The 24,731-nt window shown below is 35.0% G+C and overlaps 1 protein-coding gene across 1 annotated transcript in view; it reads right to left on the reverse strand.

The window, feature by feature from the left end:
- AK9 (adenylate kinase 9) overlaps positions 1 to 24,731 on the reverse strand; it is a gene marked incomplete at both ends in the record, with an annotated part of 59,370 nt that overhangs the window by 6,833 nt on the left and 27,806 nt on the right. The window contains 13 exons of the mRNA XM_084202000.1: positions 634 to 854; positions 2,123 to 2,269; positions 3,432 to 3,633; positions 4,444 to 4,657; positions 7,318 to 7,536; positions 8,429 to 8,626; positions 9,413 to 9,475; positions 10,680 to 10,899; positions 12,133 to 12,251; positions 15,804 to 16,058; positions 16,621 to 16,833; positions 17,769 to 17,917; positions 18,885 to 19,088. Of these exons, the coding sequence (XP_084058126.1) occupies positions 634 to 854; positions 2,123 to 2,269; positions 3,432 to 3,633; positions 4,444 to 4,657; positions 7,318 to 7,536; positions 8,429 to 8,626; positions 9,413 to 9,475; positions 10,680 to 10,899; positions 12,133 to 12,251; positions 15,804 to 16,058; positions 16,621 to 16,833; positions 17,769 to 17,917; positions 18,885 to 19,088 (2,424 nt within the window). The remainder of the gene's footprint in view (positions 1 to 633; positions 855 to 2,122; positions 2,270 to 3,431; positions 3,634 to 4,443; positions 4,658 to 7,317; positions 7,537 to 8,428; positions 8,627 to 9,412; positions 9,476 to 10,679; positions 10,900 to 12,132; positions 12,252 to 15,803; positions 16,059 to 16,620; positions 16,834 to 17,768; positions 17,918 to 18,884; positions 19,089 to 24,731) is intronic.

The following is a 24,731-nucleotide window of genomic DNA, read 5'->3' on the forward strand; positions in this document are numbered from 1 at the left end:
GCGCAGCCACAGAGCTGTAAAACTTAAACCCAAAAGGTGGATAAAGATAAGGAAGTATATTTGCCCTTCAGAGGAATTCTAGTTAAATAGTACAGACATGTTTAAAAGGCATATTTAATCCTGACCAGTGCTGATGGACAAAAAGTCAAATGGGAACTGTGCCATTTTAGAATAAAGTGGTCTTCTTCCCAAAGCACAGAAATTAACTCAGATGACATATTCAAGCTTATTTCTAGATTTAAAATTAACATCTTCCCTATCCCTTCCTTTTCCTTCACTAACACTAAAGTGAAGGTGCAAGTTAAGAGTTCCCCTTGTACCTTTGGGGTACTCTGTAATTTACCACCCAGAGATGCCAGATCTACCACGGATCAAGGACTCTGACTTCCTTTAGCAGACTTCTGTTACCCTGTTCTTGGGAGGATGACCTCAGACTGCCCTGTAGTTGACTTCGCCTTCACTCTTTTCAAGAGATCTCTTCAAGATCTCTGCAGATGAGATTGAAGAATTTAAGGGTATGTATGTGGCCAAGAATTAGCCTCATCCACAGAAAGGTGAAGTTGTCATGTACATAGTACACTGCAGCTTTTTAAACAAAGAAATATTCTGGGAAACTTCATTTTTTTTTTTTACCTTCTTTTCTTCTTTCCAGGTATATCTGAATTTGTTTAACAACCGCCTGAACTTTCTGCAGAATGGTCTTCCAGACCCTCCATTTGCTATGACTGGCATCAACCACGCACCAGTTCTGATGTTCCTTCATATAGTAAGTTCTAATATCATCAATGTGCTGTTTATAGCAGGAATTTTTAATAGCTAGAATCTGTGGGCTGTCATGTTCTGGATAAGGATGTCTAAAGACAATGAAAAATAACAGTGATTTAAATCTGAGGATTAGACAATTTCACTGAATTTCAGGTGTAAATTCTATAATTCACTGTAAGTGCTTTTTACAAAATTTTGCTTATTTGACATTGTAGAACATTTAAGAAATACAAATTTCTTTTTAAGAATACTACCAGCTACATTGAAAAGCAGTGTACTTATGATCAGACAGTCCTGCTCAAAAACAAAGAACAAAACTTCTTCTATTTATGTCCCAAATACAACTCAATAATTATTTTGCAAAGGATTTGGAATGTATCAACACATATTACCTGACATACACTACAAATACACCATTAAATGGTACCCTGATATTGCACACTTGATTTGTACTTAAGCCTATGAAATATAATTAGTTTGGTATTTAAAATTAAGTTTAAAGTAAATACTTTCAAAAACACATCATTGATTTAATTTTTTTGCAATGCAAATTGTCTTTAATCTTTTAGTAAACAATTTAACATTGTACTGATTACTTGATAAAAAGAAAGAGACAAAAAGAAAAGGACAAAATGAAAGAGGCATGCAATAATGCTCCAGGCTATCTGGAACTTCTTAGAAACACTTCCTCTAATGAGAAACAGGTTCTTACACAATTTAATTTTAAGGTGAATGTTCTGTTCTTTTTCATTCTCTGTCTGCTTATAAACTACTTACTGTTCTTCCTCAAAAATAACCAATGGCTCTTAAAACAAAATATTTATCTTCTCAGAAGGACAAAGAAGGGAATGAACTGAATTGAAAGGCTTAGAAGTCCTGAATTCTATACAATACTAAATATGCATTATTTTCATATTTATAAAAGAACTCTGATTAAGTTTTTAAAAGAGAGATTATTAGATGAAGTATCACTATATTTTATTATAATAATTGATGAAAAATAAATTTCAGCAGCAGAGAGAAGTGGTAACATTGCTGATGTACAGTTGTATTAAACCACTTAAACTAAGCAGCGGGTGCACAGCGTTGCACATTTGTAATCTCAGTCATGCAAGTGAAGGATCTGGCCAGAGCATGCCCCAGACACCTTACATCCTTACTATTTCTGGTCTGTGGAAATCAAAGCATTAGAAAGGAGAGGGACTGGTTCCCATGTTTTTCATGTGTGGAGTTCAGAGACAGCTGAGTTATGCTCCAGGTTAGACACAACCTCTGGGTATAGCACTTAGGCACCTAAATAGAGATATTACAATATTGTGTAGAAAATAAAAAAAAATCTATCAGGGAGTATTACTACCGGTTTGATCTTTCCTTATCCAGCAGTGCTCTTCTGAACACTTCCTTTGTATCCATATCTAATTCAAAGATTTTCACTGGAATTATCCTAGTTGATTCCAAGAGATTTACGTGTGCTCTTGTTAGAGGATATCCATCTATTACAACTCTGCACACAAACAGAAACAGAAAAATAGTTTTGAAGAAACCCACTAAGAAGTGAGTTTCCAATCAACCAGTAAGTCTGTGAATATTTCTAGTACATTTTCCATGGAGACAAAAGTCTACACCCATGCCATGAAGTTATCACTGCTCTCACTTGACAGGCACACTCTTCACTCCTAAGAATTTACAACCAAATCAAGTAGGCAGAAGAAGAAATAGTAATGAGAAAAGGAAATGTACAAAGGGCAAAAGGTAAGTGGATGGCTGGAACTTATAAAAATGGTGTATTTTAATATTCTGACACATCAATCATTCAGACACATCATTTTAACTATGAGAAGTCTCCATGTGGATTGGGAGGAGCAGTTTTTAAAGTGGAAAGTAAAATTATTTACTACAGTGTTTGCAGAGTTTTTATAATCATATTGAAGAAGAAATGCTTTTCACATATTAGAAAATACTGGAACAAAATATACTGAAACAATATTCCAGAATTTAACGTCAAAGAGAAGCTGAACAAATTCTGATCTTAAGCACAAATAATTTTCAGACATTATTGCAGAATTGCCTTTCTCTGTAAGTTCTCCTTTTTGAGGAGAGAAGTTGAATTTCATGAAATACTGATGATAAAGCTTTTTAAGTCTGCCCAGTTTCAAAGGTGTTTCAGTGGGGGAGAAAGAGCCTAGGATTACATATGAATGAGGTGAAAAGACTCACTGGTTTCAGTTCCTCCTTAATAACTTCAGTTGTTAAGAAAACAAACAAAAAAAAACCCCTGAGTACTGAAACAGTCTGCATGATCAAAGAGAATCAGGTGTATCCAAGTTGGTTCTGGAGATGGTATAAGAGAGACCAAATGGTAGTTCTCAAAGCATAGTAGAAGATACTGGCTTATTGACTGAAAAAAAAGTAACTGTCATAAAGTATATTACTTCAATGTACTGAAATATAGTTACTTGGAAATTGCAGAAAATTCTGCTTCAGTCTCATTTCCCAGAGTAATTGTAAAAAAAAAAAAATCTCCTTTTGTACAGATTTTTTTTTAAATGCAGAAACCACTGATGTGTTTTAGTGAAATTGTTCTACAGTAGTAACATGGGAATCCATGCCTATGAAGTGACTGACATGTCTTGGAGAAACCCCAAAAACCCCAAGAAAACTCTTACCCAGTGGGATTATCCATGTGATTTAGCAGAGCCACATTTAGAGCCTGGATGGCCAGTTCATCAGGCACGGTGAGTCCTTGGAGAAGGTGTGACTGTACCTTAAGTGCCAGCTCGCTCTCTGGCTGGCTGTTCATCACAAACCGGATGGCATCTCCTAGGGACAGGCGCAGGAACCCATAAACACTCGCAAGTCTCTGGGCAACTGCAAAATATTACAACTTCAAGTCACAGCTTGTAAGGTAAGTAACATCACAATCTGGCATATGCACAGTGCATGCTAACACTATTCAATTTAGCACAAACCTCAGCAGATATAGTCAATATTATTAGAGTGTGTTAGAAAATAGGCCTCCATTGCTGTTCCTCTTACAGAACAGCCCATCAGCTTCCTCATTTATCCAGGAAATGGGAAACATGATAAAATTTCATCCTAGATATGAGATCATTTGAACCTGTCTCTTTTCTTCCTAACATCCTATTCTAATCAATAGCTATAGTTTAAAATTAATTTCCTCCTCCTCCAGTAAAAGACAGAAATGTGTGGATTGACAGTCATGGAGGAGGAAAGGGAGGGGAGAGGGATAGAAATCTTGGGTGCTTTTAATCTAGAAATTTTGAAACAGACCGGGGAGTGGGGAGTTTGGGATCCTCATCCTTGATCCTAAGACTATTTCTCCATTTTACATTAGCTTATATTGACTCAAAAAGTAAGAAACAATTATAAAATAACAATAAATAATACAAGGGGTATAAAGAGCATAAGTCCAGTTTTTCTATATGCAAGTCCAGGTCACTGACGCCTTAAGGATCTGGGATAAAATTCAGATGGACAATGCATAACTATCAGACTGTCAAGTGAGACACCAGAGAATGTTACTAAAAGAATCTGTGCCCAGCAAGAAAAGCAGGAAGACCAACAATACTAATGATTTATGATTTTTTAATAAAAGTAAGGACAGATACAGCTTCAGTCATTAAAAAATGGGTTTTTAAAATAGATAACTGCTCATACCTGTAGTCTTTCCAGATTTTGGAAGTCCCACAATTGCAATCTTTACTGGCATGGATTGTTTAGGTTTTGGCTGGCAAATATATTTGATGGGATTTGTCACGAACATTTCTCTATTTTCTTTACTTGAAAAGAAATAAATATATTGTCGATGGATTACTGGAAAGACTGTGCTTTCATCCCTTTGCTGTGGCTTGATCACATCTCCTTGGCTTAACTGTGTAATATACAAAATGAGAATCAGTTAATTAGGTTTGACAAAGCCTTTTCTTCCTCCATCCCAGAGAAGTGGCTTATAGGCAGATAGAGGAGTATCAACCATATGACACAAACCATCAAAGCATTCTAAAATTCACACATATGAGCATAATATTTTGCTCAAATCTGAGAAACTTCTCTACCTACACTTGTTCAAAAAGATGAAAAAACACTGAAGACAGAAAGAATACTTGCTATTTCCAGTAGGTGGTACCGTAACACTTTATGTCTGTCAAGATAGTGTAGTCAAAGATTAACATAATAGTTTTTTTAATTTTCAAAGAACAAAAAAATAATTTTATTCCTCAGTGAATTAAACTCACCTGCCTGCCTGCCAATAGAAAATACACTGAGAATATTGTATTCACCTGAAGTCATATAGAAATGAAGAAAATGTAAAAAGATATCAATACTTACAGTATGGTGAAGTGAAAAACCACAATATAAGCTGAAAAAGTTCTTGGAAAAATACATGCACTGCTGATGAAATCTTTTCAAACACATCAGACAGCCCACTAAAAAGTCTGCAGTGTTGATGGATCATTGACATGTAAGAGATGCAATTGGCAGAAATAGTCATCGAAGTAATATCAGATTAATTCTTTGCACTACTCTTCTCTATGGAAAAGCTTACTCGTGTCCCTGTTGCAGCAGTTCTTAGAAGAACTGTCTTAAGGTGTCAATAAAAGATGTTTTAAAGCAACATGTAGAAAAGCAGTATGTACAAAAAATTGCCCAGACCAGATGGCATTCACCTTACTATTCTAAGGGGACTCAGAAGTGTAATTCTGAGTAATGTGTAACACTGAGCTCTCTTTAACAAAAGAAGGAAGGTGGGAAAAATTAGCATTTTTTAAAAAGTCTTTTTCCTGCAGCATACAACCTGGCAAAAATAGTCCAGTAAACCTGACTCTGTATTGAGCAATCTGAAATACACTAAGGAAAAAACTCCAGAAGTTACATGCATACCTATTAAATAATGGGGAAGAGCCAACTCAGCTTCTTGTCAAGGAAAATCATACATCACAAATCCATTACTATTCTTTGAAGGAATCAGTAAGGTTGGTCTGGTTATTACTGCTAGAGCTAGGGCTGTTCTACTGTGTAGCATTGTCCTGCCAGAATCTTCTCATACCCTTAGGTTCCTATTCCTGGGCCAAGTCATTTCAGGGTGCTTGCTCTCAATTTATGGGATTTCATAAGTCTGTTCTACTGCATATCTGCTTCCATTCCTCATTCAGCTTATAATATTTATTCTCTGCTTATCTAATCAGTTGCATAACTACTTCCCCTCCCTCCCCCCCCCAAATTTAATCTCAAAGTAACTGGAATATACTCGATCTGCCATTCTACTCCAAAACTTCCAGTCTGTAATCAATTTATAATTTCTATTATTATCCTAAAATGCCCTCAAAATGATCCTACTTTCCTTTCATTTTTGTCAGCTTGTACAATTTCACTATCAGCACACCACTCTTATTTTAACCAATAACTTCCTATGACTTCTTTCTTCTAACTTAATTGTACTTTTTGGTTGGTAAAAAACACTGTATAGAACAAAATAATTAAGTGGAGAAATGGAATACAAAAATCTGGTGAAATCTGACAGTACAAAGTGCAAGGAGTAGGGTGTAGTGACTAATTGCAATTAAACACATAAACTGTGGTTCAGTAGGGGGGAAGGATGTAAATGTAGACATATCTACTTCTATTAGCATGTACCTAGATTATTAGATGCAGCCATGAAAAAGAATGAAGATTCTGTTACTAAAGTTAAAGAGACACAAATGTGATCTGGAACAGGTGAAAACCCAACATGATGCTATACAAATGGGAATAAAATGGTTTGATTAATTGGCATAGTAAAATGAAGGCCAAAGTATATTTCCTTCAGGGGCTTTGTGCTTTCTGTATGTTCTTCACTGGACTTTTTTTTCAACTAATCTTCCTTTTTAATTTTTATTTAATCATAATCCAATCAGCCTTTATTTCTAGCATTAAACCAAAAGAATTACCTGAGAACATTTAATTTCTCACCTTGGGGACAGTGATGAGTACTTTCTGACCTCAATTTTCCAGATCTCTAGTAAAATACCATGGAAATAGATTTGCTGCTCTTCAAAAATTTTAAATTTTGACCAGAAAGATATATTGCTAATGAATTGAGTACATCTAACATTTTTTGCCACTACTAAGTTTGGTGGTCAGTTGTGTGTACAGCTTCTTACAAATTCATATTCCAAATCCTTTCAGTTTGTTCTCAGTTTGGAAGGTTTTAAGACCGTCTATGTTGTCCTGTGTTTTGTGTATTGTTAAGTTAGGCATTTTTTTCTGATTCAATGCCATCTTTAATCATGTCACCAGTGATAGTGTAACAAATTTTACTAAATGCTTTTCAGCCTTAAATTAGCTGCAACACTGAAAAGACCAGCACCTTTTATTATTAATGCTGGCTGTATTTTGTGTATATTCAGTCATGTAATTTTGATTCAGTAATGTAATTTTCATGATATATTTCTGGTATTAGTTGCTACGTCTGATAACATCTTATTAATGTGAAATGCATTTTTAAAGAGTGTCAACTCTTGAAAACATTCTTCAGCCATTTCAAAACATTACCTTGACTGGATCCCACTGACCAAAAGAACTTCGTAATTTATATGAGAAAACTAGCATCTTCTGTGCAAGTGGAAAACTTATTGGGTAACATTTCTCAAAAATGCTCCTGCGGTTTTCCACTAAGGGTTTCAACTTTTTGTATATTTGGTAGCACACAACACGAGGCTTCCGTCCTCCATTGATCTCAACTGGTGGTATTTGTAACTTTTCAAGTTCTTCCTGGTTAAGAAAACATAATGAAATATTAGAATCATAAATGCAATCAGATTTTTAATAGAGACTGATGGCAAGATTTTCTGTGAACTATCAAGAATTTCTTAAGTGTGTTCTCAGTCAACATAAATCAGCAAAGTTTGGTGGGAAGTGGTCTTCCTGCCCACTGAAGTTTAAACTTCTATATTAGGTGTCACACTGCTACAATATTGTATTATTATCTGGTTTTTAAAACCTTCTGTCTGGTCAGTGGATAGAGCTTCTTCTAAATCATGATTAATTTCTTTCTGAAGTGAAGTACTTCGTAGATAATAAACAATGTTACTGATCCACCTACTGCCTTAGATGAGGCATTAGTGTTGCAAATATCTGGTGTTAGATCAGGTTACCTTGCCATAGGCAATTGCACTGATTTCAAGGGAATTATGCCACTAGGTGTGGGAATGGTGCCAAACATCTGGCATCTTAACCAAGATTAGATTTGGATTTTTTCTTTACATTTGATTTCATCACCAACACCTAGGATCTGCATTAAAAAATAGAGGTGTCTAATAAGAATTTTGTCTCAAAACTTATTTTGAAATACTGCTCATACATTCACAATGCTCTAGGTTGGTTGCCTGTGTCAACTGACCTATCAAAAATGAAATGACACCGAGACTGTATAGGTCTACCCAAAAGCTTCCTTTTATTTTCTCTACTATATTAGTAATATAAATTATATACTCTTTAAAGTTTATACCTTCTCAGTACACTCTTCATCTTGTTCACATACTTAGATCATGAGTACAGCAGCACAGTTATTTAGGCACCATAGTTTTTAAATGTGAAAAATAAATATGGAGATTCTTCTTCATGTGATCATATAATTTAACAAAATAAGCAGTGGTATCAGTACCTGCACGCTTTGTAAACTATCTACTTGTGATTCAAACTTCTCTGAAATTTCATTTTGCATGCGCTCAACAGCTTCTTCTTCATTTTCTTCTTCTTCTTCTTCTTCCTCTTCTTCTTCTTCTAAAAACTCTTCTGCAAGTATAGCTTCAATATCTTCCTCCTCCTCCTCTGCAGTAGCTTCATCCTTATCTGCTAAAGCCTATAAAGAGAAAATATTTTGTTGTTCATGTCTAAGATACAGATATTTTGAAGGAATATATAGTATTCTTGTCTCATTTTAAATTAAAATAAAGCCATCAATTCAACCTCATTTTGGGATATCCTTTATAATAAGCAAAAAATCTAGTAAATTCTAGAATCTTATTTCAGAAGAAAATACAGCAGTATTGCATAATGCATACAGTGAAGCATCATACCAGTTCCAAGAGTACTTTAAAAACCTGAAGAGCTATGCTACAGATTTGATGAGTGTTTTTTCATACATGGTATTGGAGTTTGACAGGACTTTGTTATAAACAAGCATGTTTGATGAAAGTAGCTAACAGAATATCATGAGGAGTCTAGTAATACATTAATGCATTTATAAATATATTATGTAATTGACTTTGGGCAGAAATCCTGGTATAGTCCTATTCTGGATTAACCATGGATTTGACAGTGTACTTAAAGGCACATACCTAATTTCAATTAGTGGGGCTACTCATGCTTACAAATGAGATACTTTAAACACATTCAGAAGTATTTTCCTGAATTGAAGCATATATGGAGAATTCTTTTAAAATAGTTTTTAGTCTTCATGAATCCATATTTTCTAAAGCAATTCAAACATCATATAAAATTATTTTTGAAAGTTGAAGTTTCTGGCAGTCTATAATAATTTGACTTTTCTACATGGCCCTGAAGTCTGTGACTAAAAGCTCTAGAAAATTCTATGTTATGAATGCAAATGCTTTTATTTAAAAACTGTCCTATTAGGTTTTCTTACCTCTTGCTTCCTTTTTTGTCGCTCTGCTAAAAGCTCTTCCCTTCTTCTGGCAATATTCTCATTCTGTTAGTGAAAAAAAGATGTAAAAAGACTGATGACACTTCCTAATAAAAACTCCCCTCTGAAAATTGGTAATGTAACCTATAATTAACACTTTTCTTTCCATCTGAAATTCTGTTCCAGTTGGTTCTAATGTTGAAAAATACTACCTAGAGTTTGAAATGTTGCAGACCAGATATAACTCTCTACTGGGCGAACATGTAAGCATATTTTAGAAAAACTAATTTGGCAATTTCTGGGATTGATATTAGAGGGAAAAAAAAGACTGTGATTCTTATCACACTGAAAATATAGTAACAGGTTTATTCGTAAGCTACAAATTTTCTAAATTTATAGGTGGTTTCTATAGGTGGTTTTCACCCATTTGGCAAAGAGCCGACTGAGTATGGTGGTAAATGTGTAGCGTTCCCCTTTGACTGTTTAGAGATCTTAATGGTATTGTGTAAGTCTTGTCCCAAATTCTGTTGTCCTAACTTCCTGTGTGTCAGCTGCTCTGTAGTAATTATGCTCAGACCTTTTCTGATATCATATGTGAAGTACTTTCTCACTTTTACACAAAGTGAGGAACCTCGAAAATGTTATATGTGCCAATCGTAAATGTCTGCATAGAGGCTTCAGGTTACCTCAACCAATTTGTAACCTGTTCAACAGTAGGCACAGCTTCATTAGAATGGGACATAGAGCAGCTGCAACAGCACTGAGAATGTGGCTTAGAGTTACTGCATTCCTGTGCAGAGCATCAGAGTTGGGAACACAGACATACTCCCCATACGGTAGTGAAGTCAGCCTATGGGAGATGCTGATGACTCAACAGCACAAGCTCAGGGAATCTGGGATGCAGCAATACTACAGTGCATGAACTGTCTGATTTTTTTATTGCCATATTCACTCCCTCCATCGACTTGCCTTTTTTCCTGGACATTCCAGGACTGCCATTTATTTAAAAGCAGCACAGCTACATTTTTGGCCTTCGAGATGCCCAAATTCTGCATGTATTAATTGCACAGATAAGGAAAGGAGCCCTAAATTATTTTTAGTTCCTATGGTAAGCCTGGGAATGCCATGAATGTGTAGCACTGTTTCTCCTGGCTCCAATACCTGTTGCTCTGTGTGCTCTTCACAGCTTTGGGAGTTTCAGAATCTGTATTTAGACCTCTCCTGTAGAAAAAACAAAAACAAAAAAAATAACATAGGGCTGAAAACTTACCCTTTTTTTTGCTTTAAATTCCTTCAGCTTCTTTTTATATTCCTTTTTTTTAAGCTGCTTTTCTTTCCATTTTTTCAGACGTGGAGGAAAAAGACGGTTAAGAATGTTACCTTCTTCTACTTGAATATAAATTGCAACATCAGGACAGAGTCCTCGTTCTGACAAATAGCTGGCTTCATCTAAAGTACGAGGGAAGCCATCCAGTATAAAGCCCGTGGACCTAATTGGAAAATAAGATATTTACTATTACACATTGTAGTTTGAAGTGCAACACAATGAACATGTAATTATTTTGAAAAAAAACCACAAACCCTCTCATATTAAATGCATATATTAGGAGCAAAATTTTGAAAATACTTTCAGCTAGTATCTTTTGACAATGTAAAACTGATATTTCGCTGTGTATTTTATAGTGTACTTACAAATTAATTTCTTCTGAGGTTTTAATTTGCAATGCTTTAATATTTTAAAAGAACTTTAAAACCCAAAACTAATTGTGTCCTCAGACTTGCTTGTGTGACTCTAAAACAACACATCTTAAGCGCTGGTCTCAAAAAAGAGAAGGTGCCTCAAACACTTTTCTGGTAACAACTCTCAAAGAAAGCTTGTGCCTGAATATTTATGCTTCTTCTGTAGTATAGGATGAGAAATTTGCCATTCAGCATGATTTATATTTCTCCTCCTGCATATGGTAAAAACAAGTCAGTTATACCTGGAAAGCTCTATGGCTTATTGGAGCTCTTACAGTTTTGAATAAGACAACTAGTTAGGTAGGGATGAATGCTGTGTTGGTAAGAAGCTAATATCACTTCTATTACTTTAGGCTTTAACAGGATATATTGTAAAATTGAAGAAAACCAAAGAAGCTAGAAGAAATGGAAGTGGAGGAAAAAACAGGTAGCCCTGCATGCTGTGGGGAAGAAGAGTACAACACAGTATAGTTTAGTAGTGTAATATATTGTCATGGGATATACTACAATACAATATAATTTAATACAATATAATATTACAACATTATGCGTAATGCTGGGTAATTTTTTGTCTTAGTGCATTCCTTTTTCCTAGAACTCATCTCCCTGTTTTTGCACTGTGTAGAGAACCATTGTCCTCTATCTGTAGTCAGGACAAAAATTATATAAAAATATACAAGATTTGTTTTCATATCTATCCTGTAAGACCATGAAAACTACCCAGCTATTTAGGAGATTTAACCCAATTCAGGTGTGTCGAGTACTTTTGTCCAATCCTGTGTGCAGCATATGAAACATGATATTACTGTCAAAATATCAATAAGAATAGTACAACAAAACCAAGACTGACACGTAGATGATTACTCATAAAAAGTAAAAAAGCACTGAAATCATCTCTGTGATAGTTATTTACAATTGTGGACACAATGGATGATATACTTCCTAAAATTAATTAAAGAAAGAGAGAATATAATTACAGTTACCGGAATGGCTCTTTGTTCCACCAGTCAGGAACAATCTTATCAAGGACTTCTGGAGGCAACTCTGTATTATCTGTTAGATTTGCTTTGATTGCCTGTTCCTCCTCAGTTAATTCCATTTCCTTTATGTAAAGAAAATCCACCAAAAATGAAAAAAAACCACCAAAAACCAAAATCAACCAACCAACCAAAACCAGAAAAAAGTGTCTACTGGACACATTTATTGTTTTGTGCTAAGTAGGGTACTGTCTTCATTTGATTTAAATCATCAGAAAGAAACTCATTGAATCATACTACATTATACATTTAAGGCAATCCCCTAAAATTAGGACAATTGCTGATGTATGAGTTTTAATGAAACCTAAAATCAAGCACAACTGTTAAGCATTTAATTATACACATGCTCAATTCAGAGGAATAGAAACTGAAATGAGCATAGTTTCTCCTAATTGCCTACAAGCAGTTTTCCACTTGGCTATACATGTTCCCATGCTGGAAGACTACCTGCACTACATCAGAAGGTTTTTTCACTTTTTGAAAGCAACTATTATATTTGGATGGATTAAAAAAAAAGTATATTGAAGAAGGATATATAAGGTTATTGAGTATAGGCAAAAGAACAGATACCAGACAGATAGCACTGTTCTATACAACAGTATCAGTGACTCATCAAATGCAGAGTATTCAAATACCAAATCAAACTACTAAATTGTTGTGGAAAACTATTAGGGTTTTTTTTTCCCAGAATATATAACTCTGTAAGACTGATATGGTTGAGGATGCATTTCTCATAAAATGGCTTCCTGACAGAGACTGTGGTAAAAAATATTGAAAAGATGGTATATGTTGATGATTTACACAATTCATATATCAAGAATCAAAATGTGTCTGATATCAAAAGGCCATAGCTGAATAAGAATTCCTATGCCTGACAACTGTTCTGATAATGAGGCCAAAAGAACTTGGGAATATACTGGAAGTCACAGTTCTAATGTAGTGTGTATGAATAATATTTTCTCTGGTGCCTGACACAGTACATATATTTAAAGATGTTTGTATGACAGAAGATGCCTACGTAGACAAAGTGGTAGCCAGATTTGCAACACAGAGGCATCTTGAAAGAAATGTGTGAAGTGGGAGGAAATAGTAAAACACATAAAAATGTATCACTGACATTACCACTGCTAGAGAGAGGTAGGAATGGTGTTTGTATGAGATAAAAGAGAAGAAGCACGAGATGTATATTCCTGGTAGAATGAAGAGAACACCTCACAGAGCAGTGATTTAAAGGACAAGGTTTTCCCCCAGACCTGTCAATGATGGGGCACTAAAACAACCAGGATGATATCTTTTTGCTGAACTTCCCAGACTGCATGGTATAATTTGTGTTTACCTTTAGTGGTTTTGCTTTGAACATTATAGCTGACCTTAAGCTTTGACAGATAAACTTCTACTGTCTTGCTCCATGGTGAAAGAGAATGATACAACAGGATTTAATGAAATTTTGCTAAATTGGAAGGTCAGTGAAAAATAGGATAGTCAGACAGTCCAGTGGTATTCATATTCAGAGAAATGCCTGGGAACTCTACAACCTTGGAAATTATCCTTTAGAGTTTTGTGCAGGGACCAATGAATGGGTTTCTATACTGAACTGAAATTATAAGAGCTGTGCTTAGGTCACAGCATCAGATTAAGCACTTTAAAAGAAGTATGGGAAAAAAAATACTAATTTGAAGATTGTTTCCCAGGAGATATACAGATGATAGGGAAAAAATAATAACAGAAATACCTTGGTATAAGACATGTATTTATGCCAAAAAAATAAAATTGAGTGAGAGCCAGCCATAACCATCAGTACCAGGAACTTGCCATATTTTTGGCTGTGATGACCAAGTTGCAAACTGACTTTTCAAAAGAACCTCCTCTTTGATTTTGATGAAAACCTGGATTTTTGTTCTGACATCCATGATTTTGATCTGTACTCTATCTGTGCTGAAGCATTTGCTTCTAATATTACCTGCTCTTGTATTATTTCATCAGAACACTACCTTCCAAGTTATCAGGGACCTGCTCCACTTCTCAAGATAGTAGAGTGGCCTTTAACGTACCTTTGGCAGCTCCTTCAGCACCTGCAAGTGCATCCCGCACCCCACTGACCCGTATATGTCCAGTTTACAGAACTGATCCCAAATTGGATCCTGTTATGCTTTTGAGTAGTACCATTTTTTACCCAGGCTTTCCTGTTAGACACAGAACCCTCTAGGCAACAGATTAAACTGTACTTGCAAAGACTATGTTTCAGTGTCAGACTCATATTTTCTAGATTTTTTAATGCTGTAAAAGAGCAGAAATAAAATTAAATTCAGAGCTTTCATTATTTTCCACTTCCATTGTGTGCCCATCTTCCTAATACTGTGCCTGAGTGTTGTTTCTGTATGCCTCCTCCTCTGTAGCCTGCTGCCTCTCCTGCCTCCTTCCTTAAATCCTGCAGTAGGAAGTGTTTGAAGATATTTGATGACTAGCAAACTTGAGGGAACTTGGCAGATATCAGGAGCACACACTAAAAAAAGGCTCTTAAAATGTGATGCAGAAACATATTTCTTCCTGAATCTTTGAGTGTTGGATAAATCCTTATTTCTGTTGGGTGAGAGATAGATTTTCAGTTTTTTACTACTCATTTTTGAAAGATTCAGATGCTGTGTACCTGTGGTGAGACTTCTCCACATAATGAATGGTTTTTATCATATCCATAACTATCCAAAGAATTCATTTGCCTTAAAACTTTGTGGATTGTTTTTCTCCCAACAGATCACTGCCTAATAAAAAAAACCTCTCCCCAGTAAACAGTTTTGTAAAAGTTCCTTCTTCAGAGAAATTGTATCCTGTAAGAGACAGGGTTTGAATGTGCATTTATAAGGATTTTAAGCCAGTAGTCAATCTGATTAAGAAAAAGCACTAATTTTCTGAAAATTATACTTCATTTATTATTATATTATTATTATAATTCATTAATTATTATACCAGTATCATGAACTATCATGAGCCATTTGAAACAATTTTTTAGTTAAGCTACAAGGCATGTTTTATGCTAGCCAAGAGTTGCTTTATTTTTCTGGTTTGAAACTGCTGCCAATAGGCAATGAAACACAAAAATCCAAGTTAAGAAACCTATTGCACTAAAAAATACTAGTTTACCCTGTTATTAATGATGAATATTTCTGATTTTTTTATGAGGGATGATGAGATCAAAGGGTTGGTAGAGGCATTCTATTCTTTTGCTTCAAGAGAATGCATGGAGCACAGCTGGGGAACATTTATTAAGTCCTGTGCAGTTGGAACACATGCACTTGACTGAATCTGCATATTATAAACACTTAAAGGAAACCATGCCTTCCAATTATTCTGACCTTGACCTTTTTTTCCCCCTCAGTTGGTCTTCCATTAGGCATTTAGCATCTATCTCTAATATTTAGGAAAAACCTGTATATAACTCTTGAAAATGTTTTGAGGAATGCTTGAGATATTTACAAAACATTGTAATGAACTATTAATTCCAAATTTCATCAAGTATTTAATTTAACATAATTTTATAATTTTTACAATTTTATAGGAAATTCCTGTTCTGGCCAGAAAATGGTTATTTTGTGTATGGATGTATAAAATATTATTATTACCTGTTCAGTTTTTTCTTTTTCAGTTTTAGTTATGGTCTGAGAGAAGTCTTCCAGATCCTCTGGTATTTTATTATCATCTTCATGATCTTCATCAAAAGAGGGCCCAACTTTCCTTTTAGTTTTGGGTAAAATCAATTCCTGTAGATATTCTTCAAATTGAATATGGAAAATGCCTAATTTATCTGTTATCTCTCGTGCACACGTAGTTTTACCAGCTCCCTGAGTCCCAAGTAAACACACCCGTAAAGGAGGAGCCTATAGGAAAAAAAACAGAATATTCTGTAACATTTTGGAGTGTACAGTGCTCCCACCCCCTGCTGTTTTTCACTTCAAAAATATCATTATGAAAGAATCCATCAAAAACAGTTACATACTTTTGTATTTTAATGTTTCCAGATTTTCTGTTGCTGTTCTAACTAAACTACCTGCTCTCTGGAAACACCAAACAAATCTACTACCCTACTATCAACAGGTAGAAATGAAACTTCATCAGACAAGTCTGGTAAATCTTCTGTACTTTTTCTGTTTTTCAAGTTACAAAAAACCCACAAAACCCCCAATATGTGTCATTTTAAAACACATTTTAAGATTACTGCAAGCCTTTATAATCTTCCTCTCTTTTCTGCTGTATTAGCACCATTAATTCAAATTTACATTAAAAATCACTAGGGAAGCCATGGGTTTTATTTGCTTCAAGGACTTGCCTAATATAGTTACTTAGAAAAAAATCAGCCATAATTAACAAATCTAAATGGGAATGTAAAGCAGTTATTTAAATCTGCTATTATCTGCTTTAAATAATTTTTAAGATTCTCACATGTAGTGGTTCATTGTGAGCCACATAGTCCTCAGGGTTCTCCAAAAATTTATCTCTGTTCTCGGAAGTTGAAAAGTAATAAATCTTTTCTTTATATTTAGCTCCATTTTCCTGGAGTCCAGGGTAGAGGACAAAGTTCTCTTTCAGACTGACTGGACAGAAGTGTTTTGTGTCTCCCATATGCCTTTTCTTTTGCTTAATTTTTTCTTCATCCTGAAAATATGAAAATTTTTAAGAACTCTTAGAATTCAGGAGTTTACTTAGATTAAGTAGATCGGATTAAATAATGCCAAATATACTAAGTGACGATTGAGTTAGGATGGTATTCTCAAAACAGTTTGCACACTGAAAATAAGTCTATGAAAATAACACTTTTTTGATTCTAAGTCAGAAAACAAATTGTCCAAGAGAATTACTGAAAAAATAATTAAATTAAAAATATGATGAGTATCATAGCTAGCCACTGAGGACCCAAAATAGGGTAGAAGTAACTATGATAACATCTTTTCCTACTGTGTCCTTGAAACTGATCTGTTTAAATGTAGACCTCTTCAGAAAATACAGTGAGAGCTGGTGTTATGAAGTCAGATTACTTATCCATTAAAGCTAATTTCTAAAAAATATATTCAATACTGCTCTCTCAGTCTGTGGATATCCTGTACTGTTAAATTTGGGGATGGGAATCTTCCAGCATAGGATGAAAATAAAAAGGCAAAGCTAGACCTCTAATTTCATTAAAGCGGGTGTGTGAAAATTATCAATAGCTGAAATGGAACAGGACTCTGCATCTTCTGATGTTTACATGATGGCTCATGGAATCATTGTTAGCTGACAGAAATCAAAGTTCACATTTGTTTCTTTAATAAAACCCTTCCTTGCCATCTGGCAAAACTAGGTACAGTCATTCTCTCCATTAGCATGGGGGTATTTGAGCTTCTTGCTGTAGTAAAGCTACTATCAGCTACAACACAGAAATGTAGTGAAAGTGTTCTTGAAGCACATACTAATATTTATTCTGTAAGAAGGCTTCAACTGGATCAAAAAAAAAATCAGGATCAAGCAAAATCTGTCTTCTCTGAGTTTATGTTCAAACAAAAACTAAAGGAGTTATTATAAAAGCATAAATAGATAAAAACTGGCATGCTTACTTCTTCCTCTTCTTCCCCTTCTTCCTCTTCGTCTTCTTCTTCTTCACCTTCCTCTTCCTCTTCCTCATTTTCCGCTTCAGCAGCCAGATCTTGTTCTTCCTCCTCTAAGTCTTCATCAGATAATTCCCAGCCATAATATTTAAAAGGTTCTGAAAAGGTTAGGGTTTTTTTTTCTATTTCAATAGTTATCCTTTGACTATATCAGAAAATATTCTCTTTGTCCTTGAAAGTAAGCGCATACATGGAAGAAAATATTGCCACCTGTATCTTGCATTTCTTCTACTCACAGAATAAAATGTTTTCCCCAGATGTGGAAATTAGTATATTGCCTCCTCCAAAAATGGAAATTCTACAGGTTGTTTTTGGTTGAAGTAAATGGTATTTTCAATGGGAACTTGCATTGCCAAAGTATTATACAATCACATGCAGATAGTACCATTACTGTTTGCAACAGGTTTTTTTCATGTTACTTGTTGGGAAGAATCATCACTCAAATTTCAGTTTATTATAGAGCCAGAACAATAGATGTTTTGGTTAATAAAACACTTGATTTGTAGTGATAATGGGAAAAATGTAGTATTATTTATCCAGTGCTCAAAATTCTGCAAGACCATACAAATGAAGAAATGTAATTTGCCAAAGAAATATTAATTTAAAAATAATTATTGTAATGTAAAATTCAGTTTTGAAATACAGTCTATGCAGGTGGTTAGGTTAGATTATTACACACCCTGAAAGACTCAGTAACCCAATGAATATTACACATTAGTGAACCTTCACTATCTGTCCATTTCTCAAACCAGTATCCTGGTATACACAGATAGAATAAGTAACTGTTGAAATGTGCTTTCAGAATGTTTAGCAAGGTATTATGCACCTATTAGCACAGCCATATTATATATTTTTTTTTCAAATATATATATTTCCCCCACTCTTAGGTCTCTGAAAGGCTGCTATTATGCTTTTCAGCTGACTCAGAGAACACAGTATGACTCTCTTCATATTAGCAATATCAAACTGAGTATAACCTACTCCCTAACTTGCTTGTCACTTGAGCTATCCAAAATCCCTCTTGATAGTTGAAGTGATAATAATCACATAAACTGTATTACTTACTTTCCATAACCTCCACAGTTTGATTAAGCAGACTTTCTGGTGTTTGCTCAGCAATCTCTAAAACAACCACCTGAACTTGGGATGACCTGATTTCTGATTCCAGATTTTCCCAATCATTCATGAAAAGGTCAATCTTCATTTTAATTGTTTTCATTTCCTCTGTATCTGGAAAACCATCTTCTGCAAACTCAGGTTGCATGATTTCTGAAAATGAAACCATGTAAAATAGGCAATGCTCCTCTAAAACTTTTTTACATTTAAAACCCATCATTCTTCTTTAGGACAATTTTTATATTGCTCAAATATGGTTGTATACTTTTTAATGCTTCTTCCTCCCCATAATTATGAATTATTATATTGCTAGTTTACAAAGACACTTTGTAAACTCACAGTTTAATGATGTTGATACTCTATACAGCAGTATAGAGTATCAGGAAAATAAATGAGGTCAAATTGCTGAACTATATTTGCATATGGTTATTTAAACCAGCGCTCAAAATAAATATGACTCCTTCTGCAAAGAAATACAATACAGAATACATTAATCTAAAAATTATGATTCAATGATGAACAGCTTTTGACAGACTCTCCATATAGTCATGCCTCATGCCAGTATGGGAAAAATTTGAATGAACAAATAAATGAAAATAAAGTAAAAAAAAATTTATCATGACTTCCCTCTGTAAATACCGGAATGAGAAACTCTCACAGGGCTTTAAGGAAGCCATGTCTGCATACAATCACTTGTTTAGTAATTAAGAGAGAGAGAATACTTTAATCTCTTAAGGAACATGCAGAAATTTGTAGTGTCTGTTGTTAAGGATCAGTCCAAGTATGTTTCCTAACACTGTCTCACAGAAAGCTGACAGAAGTTAGAGACTGAAAGGATGCATTAATATAAATAAGAAAATCACAGGTACTACCCATTGTAAACATGACAAAACCACACCAAATGTGTTGTCATACTCTGTGAGCAAATGAACAAGGGGTGAGTTCCTTCCACCACAATTTTTTGCTGAAGAAGACCGACAGAATTAAGAACCTGATATTGACAGCCACTGTTGAATTTAAAACTTGATACTGACAACAGATATGGAATTAAAAACTTGATATTGACACATTAAAAAAGGTTCCAATTAGGAGCTAGACAGGGCTGCAATTTCTATCCATTCATACATTGTTAGACCCTGAAAGTCATGAGACAAAGTCCTGTCTCAGCTAGAAGATGATACCCAAGTGCCTATATGACACCATACAGACCTTGTCACTGGCAGCAGCAATGTGTTGTTGCTGCTGTTCCCATTCTCTGCACTCATATGATTTTTCAACTCTGATTGTCTTTTTTTCTTGCAATTTTTCTTTTGTGTCCTGTTAATAAGTGATGTCAGCTAACAGACAGAAAAGCAGTTGAGAGCAGTGAATTCAATGATCTGATATTACTCTAAGTTTGCTGGGACTTTCAGCATATGCTGTGTTTTTTCTTGCCAGAAATGAAGATACAAGAAAAAAATTTATCAGAGAATGGAATGATTTTCTATTTCGCCAAAATTTTCCCCTTCTCTTGTTGTTCCTGTCTTGTTTTTAGTTTGAAAGAGCATGAACAGATTTTGACACAAGTAACAACATTATCAGCCTATTCCAATGAACTTCAACTGATTTTTTACATAAAAAGGACCATTACTACTGTTCTTCCTTATGTAACTTCCTCCATGAACAAAGCAGAGGTATTACTAAAATGAAAGTCTTTTGTAATGCCTTGTATGTAAAAAGCTTTGACTACTTTCTCAAAAATACATAACCTCAAAACATTAAAACCCTAATGCTTTATGGTCACTCTCTGGCATTAAGCAGGCCAATGCTTACTCTGTCAAATTGCAGCACTGTAACATTCATTTTGAGTATGTCCCAATCTGAAAAATCCAAACAAATTTTCTGGCTTATGAAGGGTTAGACTGCCCTGTTACAATTTTCTTCATTAAGAAAACATATTTCCTCCCAGAACCAAGTATCTCTCAATTTCCTCTTGTGGACTGTTGAAGAAATTTGCAAATGAAACATTAGAGCCAGAAGGCAAAAAGTGTATAATGTAGCTGGGTTTCAGTGATTAGGTACCAGTAAGATTTGGCAGGAAACAGATCGGAACATAATGGTCAGAGTAAAGATGCTGCTTTATTTTTATGTAATATTCTACCAAGTAAAGTATCACCTCAAAGTGCCAGTATCAGCTGGGATATGCAAGTGCCTTCAGAACAAGGACCACATTGCACCCCTTCTTTCGAAATTCCTTCATGCCCCACTAAGGTTGGTCCCTTGCTAGTTTGCTACTTGTGTCTATTTCTACAACCTTTTAGTCTCTACATGAAATCAGGCACTTTAGAGGTAGTGTGGGAGTTTTGGGCACTGCAATGTCTACATCTTCTTAAGGGTTTGTGTCACAATGTAGCTCTCTAGAAATATGCTACATTTCTAAATGCTTATATTTTTCTACTCTTGACGTTGAAACTTTTATTCTCTCAATACCACCATTTACCTGAACTATATCCCTGATTAACTGAGGTTTGAAGCAAGTTGGGCTCTCTATAGCAATTCATGTGTTGGCTCAGGGACCTGAGAGCACCCCTGGGCCTGGCTGTCCCTGCCCAGCCCCTGGGGCTGCCCCCACCTGCCCACAGCCCAGCACCCCTTGTCAGCCCTCAGGGCTGTCAGCCCCTGCTCCAGCAATACCATTGCACAGCCAAGGTATACTGCAAAACTATTCCCAAATAAGCATTTTGAGAAGTATTTTTGTGATCTTTTATAACGACCATTACCTAATACATTTCCCCCCCATTTTTTTTTTAGTTTCAAACAACACTGACATCTTAGACTGACATCTTAGTAGCTAACCTTCCTCTTATTTGATTATTAGTCTAAACATAAATCAAAGTGCAAAGGGGCATATCAGCAAGGAAAAACACCTTGCAGATTTCAAATAGTTTGATCTTGAATTGGAAATAATGTTTTCCCTTGAAAAGGCTTACAAACATTTGCATTTTACTAAACTAGACATTAATTCTATATATGTCATTATATATACCCTGCAATGACATTTTTGCCAATTATCATGATTCTAAATAGGAACATAAATATACCTTTTCATGTACATTAAAATATGTTGTGCAAATTAATTATATTGCATTCTGCGGTGATATATTCCAAATGAGACAGAGATTTAGCCAGGTAAAACCTGCTTACATTTGGGCAGCTCTAATGCAGTATGTAATGATGACTCCCTTAGGAACACAGATTTTAAGAAAAGAAGGAAAGGATACAATAATAACTGGGTTACACTAACTGCTGCTTGCATATGTTATGCCTGGAACAGTCACACTGCAGAAATCACATGCGCTGCCTTGTGAACCACAGCCCTATCCACAGCAGTAACACATGGAAGATGGGATGAGGGCTGGCTGGATCTGGCTTTCAACAGATCATCTTAAGTCCAGCCCTTTAAAAACCTCTCAGTTCTCAGCAGGTCATGACACTTTAGAAATATACAAGCAGAACAAGAGATTGAAATGAATATTTGGCATCATCTGAGACACAGTATTGAACACGGCAATGAATCCACTTAATAGAGTAGTTCCCATGACCTTTAGCTCAGATGCACTTACAATTCATGTTACCTCTTCTGACAGGCCATGTATTAGCAAAGGATGGACCAGCATGTGTTCCAGCTTTGTTTTGCCACTTTAGACAGAAAATTCCAACAGAATACCTGTATCCAGAAGGTTTTGTTGCTTAAGGAAACATCCAGCAGTAATTATTGTATACTTATAGAACTCTTAAATAGATTACCCAGGTCTAAGTGAACTGGAAAAACTTTCCCATGGAAAGAGGGGAGAAGTAACAAAAGAAAAAAGGTTTACATTCCAGTGAAAACAGACAGACCAAAAATCAGACAACCCAAACCTCATTTGGTTTTGGTTCAGGTATTTGCACCTTATTATGACAAAAATGCTGTCTCCCTGACATTTAGTTTGTCTCACCAGGGACCAAGTAAGGCAGCTGTACCTTTGCCATTAGATATAAATTATAATAACTCTGCTTGGCAAGGTTATTTACGGTGAGAAGATATTTTTTTAAAAATTAAAAACATAGTCAAGATAAATACCTGAAAAGACAGCAGTGCTTTGAAAATAAATTATATAAAAATGCAAACAACTTTCTCTCTAAGGAGGTGGCCTTCTATCTAACAGTTCTTAATTTAATTTTCTTATCACAGTGGTGATAGGAAACAATCTTCCCCAGCCTTAAATCTTGGGCTTTAGTAGGGAATGCCTGTATGCCAATTTCTCATATTCTTTTGCTCTGCAAGTTCTGTGCTTTTACTGAGCATCGTTACCATAGAGACAAATAATCCTTGAAGGCTTCCTGCCCCCACATTCTCTAAGTGAATTTCTGGGGAAAGAGAGCCTTTAATATCTTAGTATCTGTGGCTTTTTCTTCCCTTGGTCCACATGCAATATCAAAAAAGAGGGAAAAGTCCTTCTTTTCTCCTCATTGAAATACTGCCAAAGCTGACACAGACACACCAGAAACCAGCATGTCTTCTTCATTTGAGCTTAACTAGCAAAATAAACAGAAAGGCAAAATATACCATAACAGTGACACTTTTCATTTCTTGGAACTGATCTGTATTTCCTTATGAATGTATTTTCAGTTGTCCTTTTGAAACAGACTGTAGTTTGTTTATACAGAGTTTTCATTTATTACTTATAAATATACACTGCCAAATAATCTTCAGCATGTTACAGTGAAATGTGCTCAATAGACAAGCTCATACTGTATGTACCGATTTTTTTAATTGGAAAGACAACTTTGGTTTACAAAAAAGTTGATTCTTTCCAATGCATAAAAACATGTATATTTAACAACTTTCTATTAAAATAAAATGGTTTCTATTTGATTTATTTCTGATTTGTTCTTTAAAATATTCTAAAAATTCTAGCAGATAAAAGCTAAAATGTATGTTTTAAAAACTAAAGCAAATCATCTCCACTAAAGATGAGTTGCCTTCAAAGTGTTGAGAGAAAGCTGTTACAAGATTGCATATATCTTTTCATTAGCTTATAGTTCTATTTAATTTACAAGACTAGTACTGGATAGGGTCAAGGAGGACAGATGGACAGACATTAAGTGAAGTAAATTAAGAAGAAGTCCTTTCTCTTTTTATGTTCAGAAAGTGACAAGAGCTTCCAGAAAGACTGACAGCTCTAATCACAGGCTTTTGTTCTTTTTAGTTCTGCAAAACATTGCATAGTTGTTCTCCACCAATATTCCTAAGTCTTTATTTATCTGAATGAAAGACTAAAAAATTTAAGAACTGAAGGTATTTGGGATTTAATTGAGGAAGTTGTTCATAACCTTTCTGGTTTTCAAATTTTGAAATTTCTCTGCTTAAAATGCTGGGATTACAGGTATTAAAATGCAATTATCACATCTGATTGATAAATGACAGCAGAAAGTGGCTTTGAAGATTATGCAGCTTTGCTCAAACATTGAACAAACTGCGAGGGTAATATCACTAGAGCTTGCTTTGAAGTTTGCAAGTAATTTGCAATCTCTCATCTCCAGTTTAATAAACTGTCCTTGTCCAAACTCTCTCTCTGAAAAGCCTCCATTTAAAGGTAGGGGAAAGCACAAATCAGGATGCCAGTCAGTCAAGAAAAACAAAAGAAATATATTTAGGGGCTGTAGGACTGAGCACACATTGTCTGCCTGGTAAATGTTATAATCATAATTGATTCCAAAAAGTATTTCTCTTCAAAGACTAAATAGGAAATGCACTAACATGAACAGGTTTAA

The sequence above is a fragment of the Fringilla coelebs genome (assembly GCF_963513975.1).
Source record: "Fringilla coelebs genome assembly, chromosome: 3".
NCBI lineage: Eukaryota > Metazoa > Chordata > Aves > Passeriformes > Fringillidae > Fringilla > Fringilla coelebs.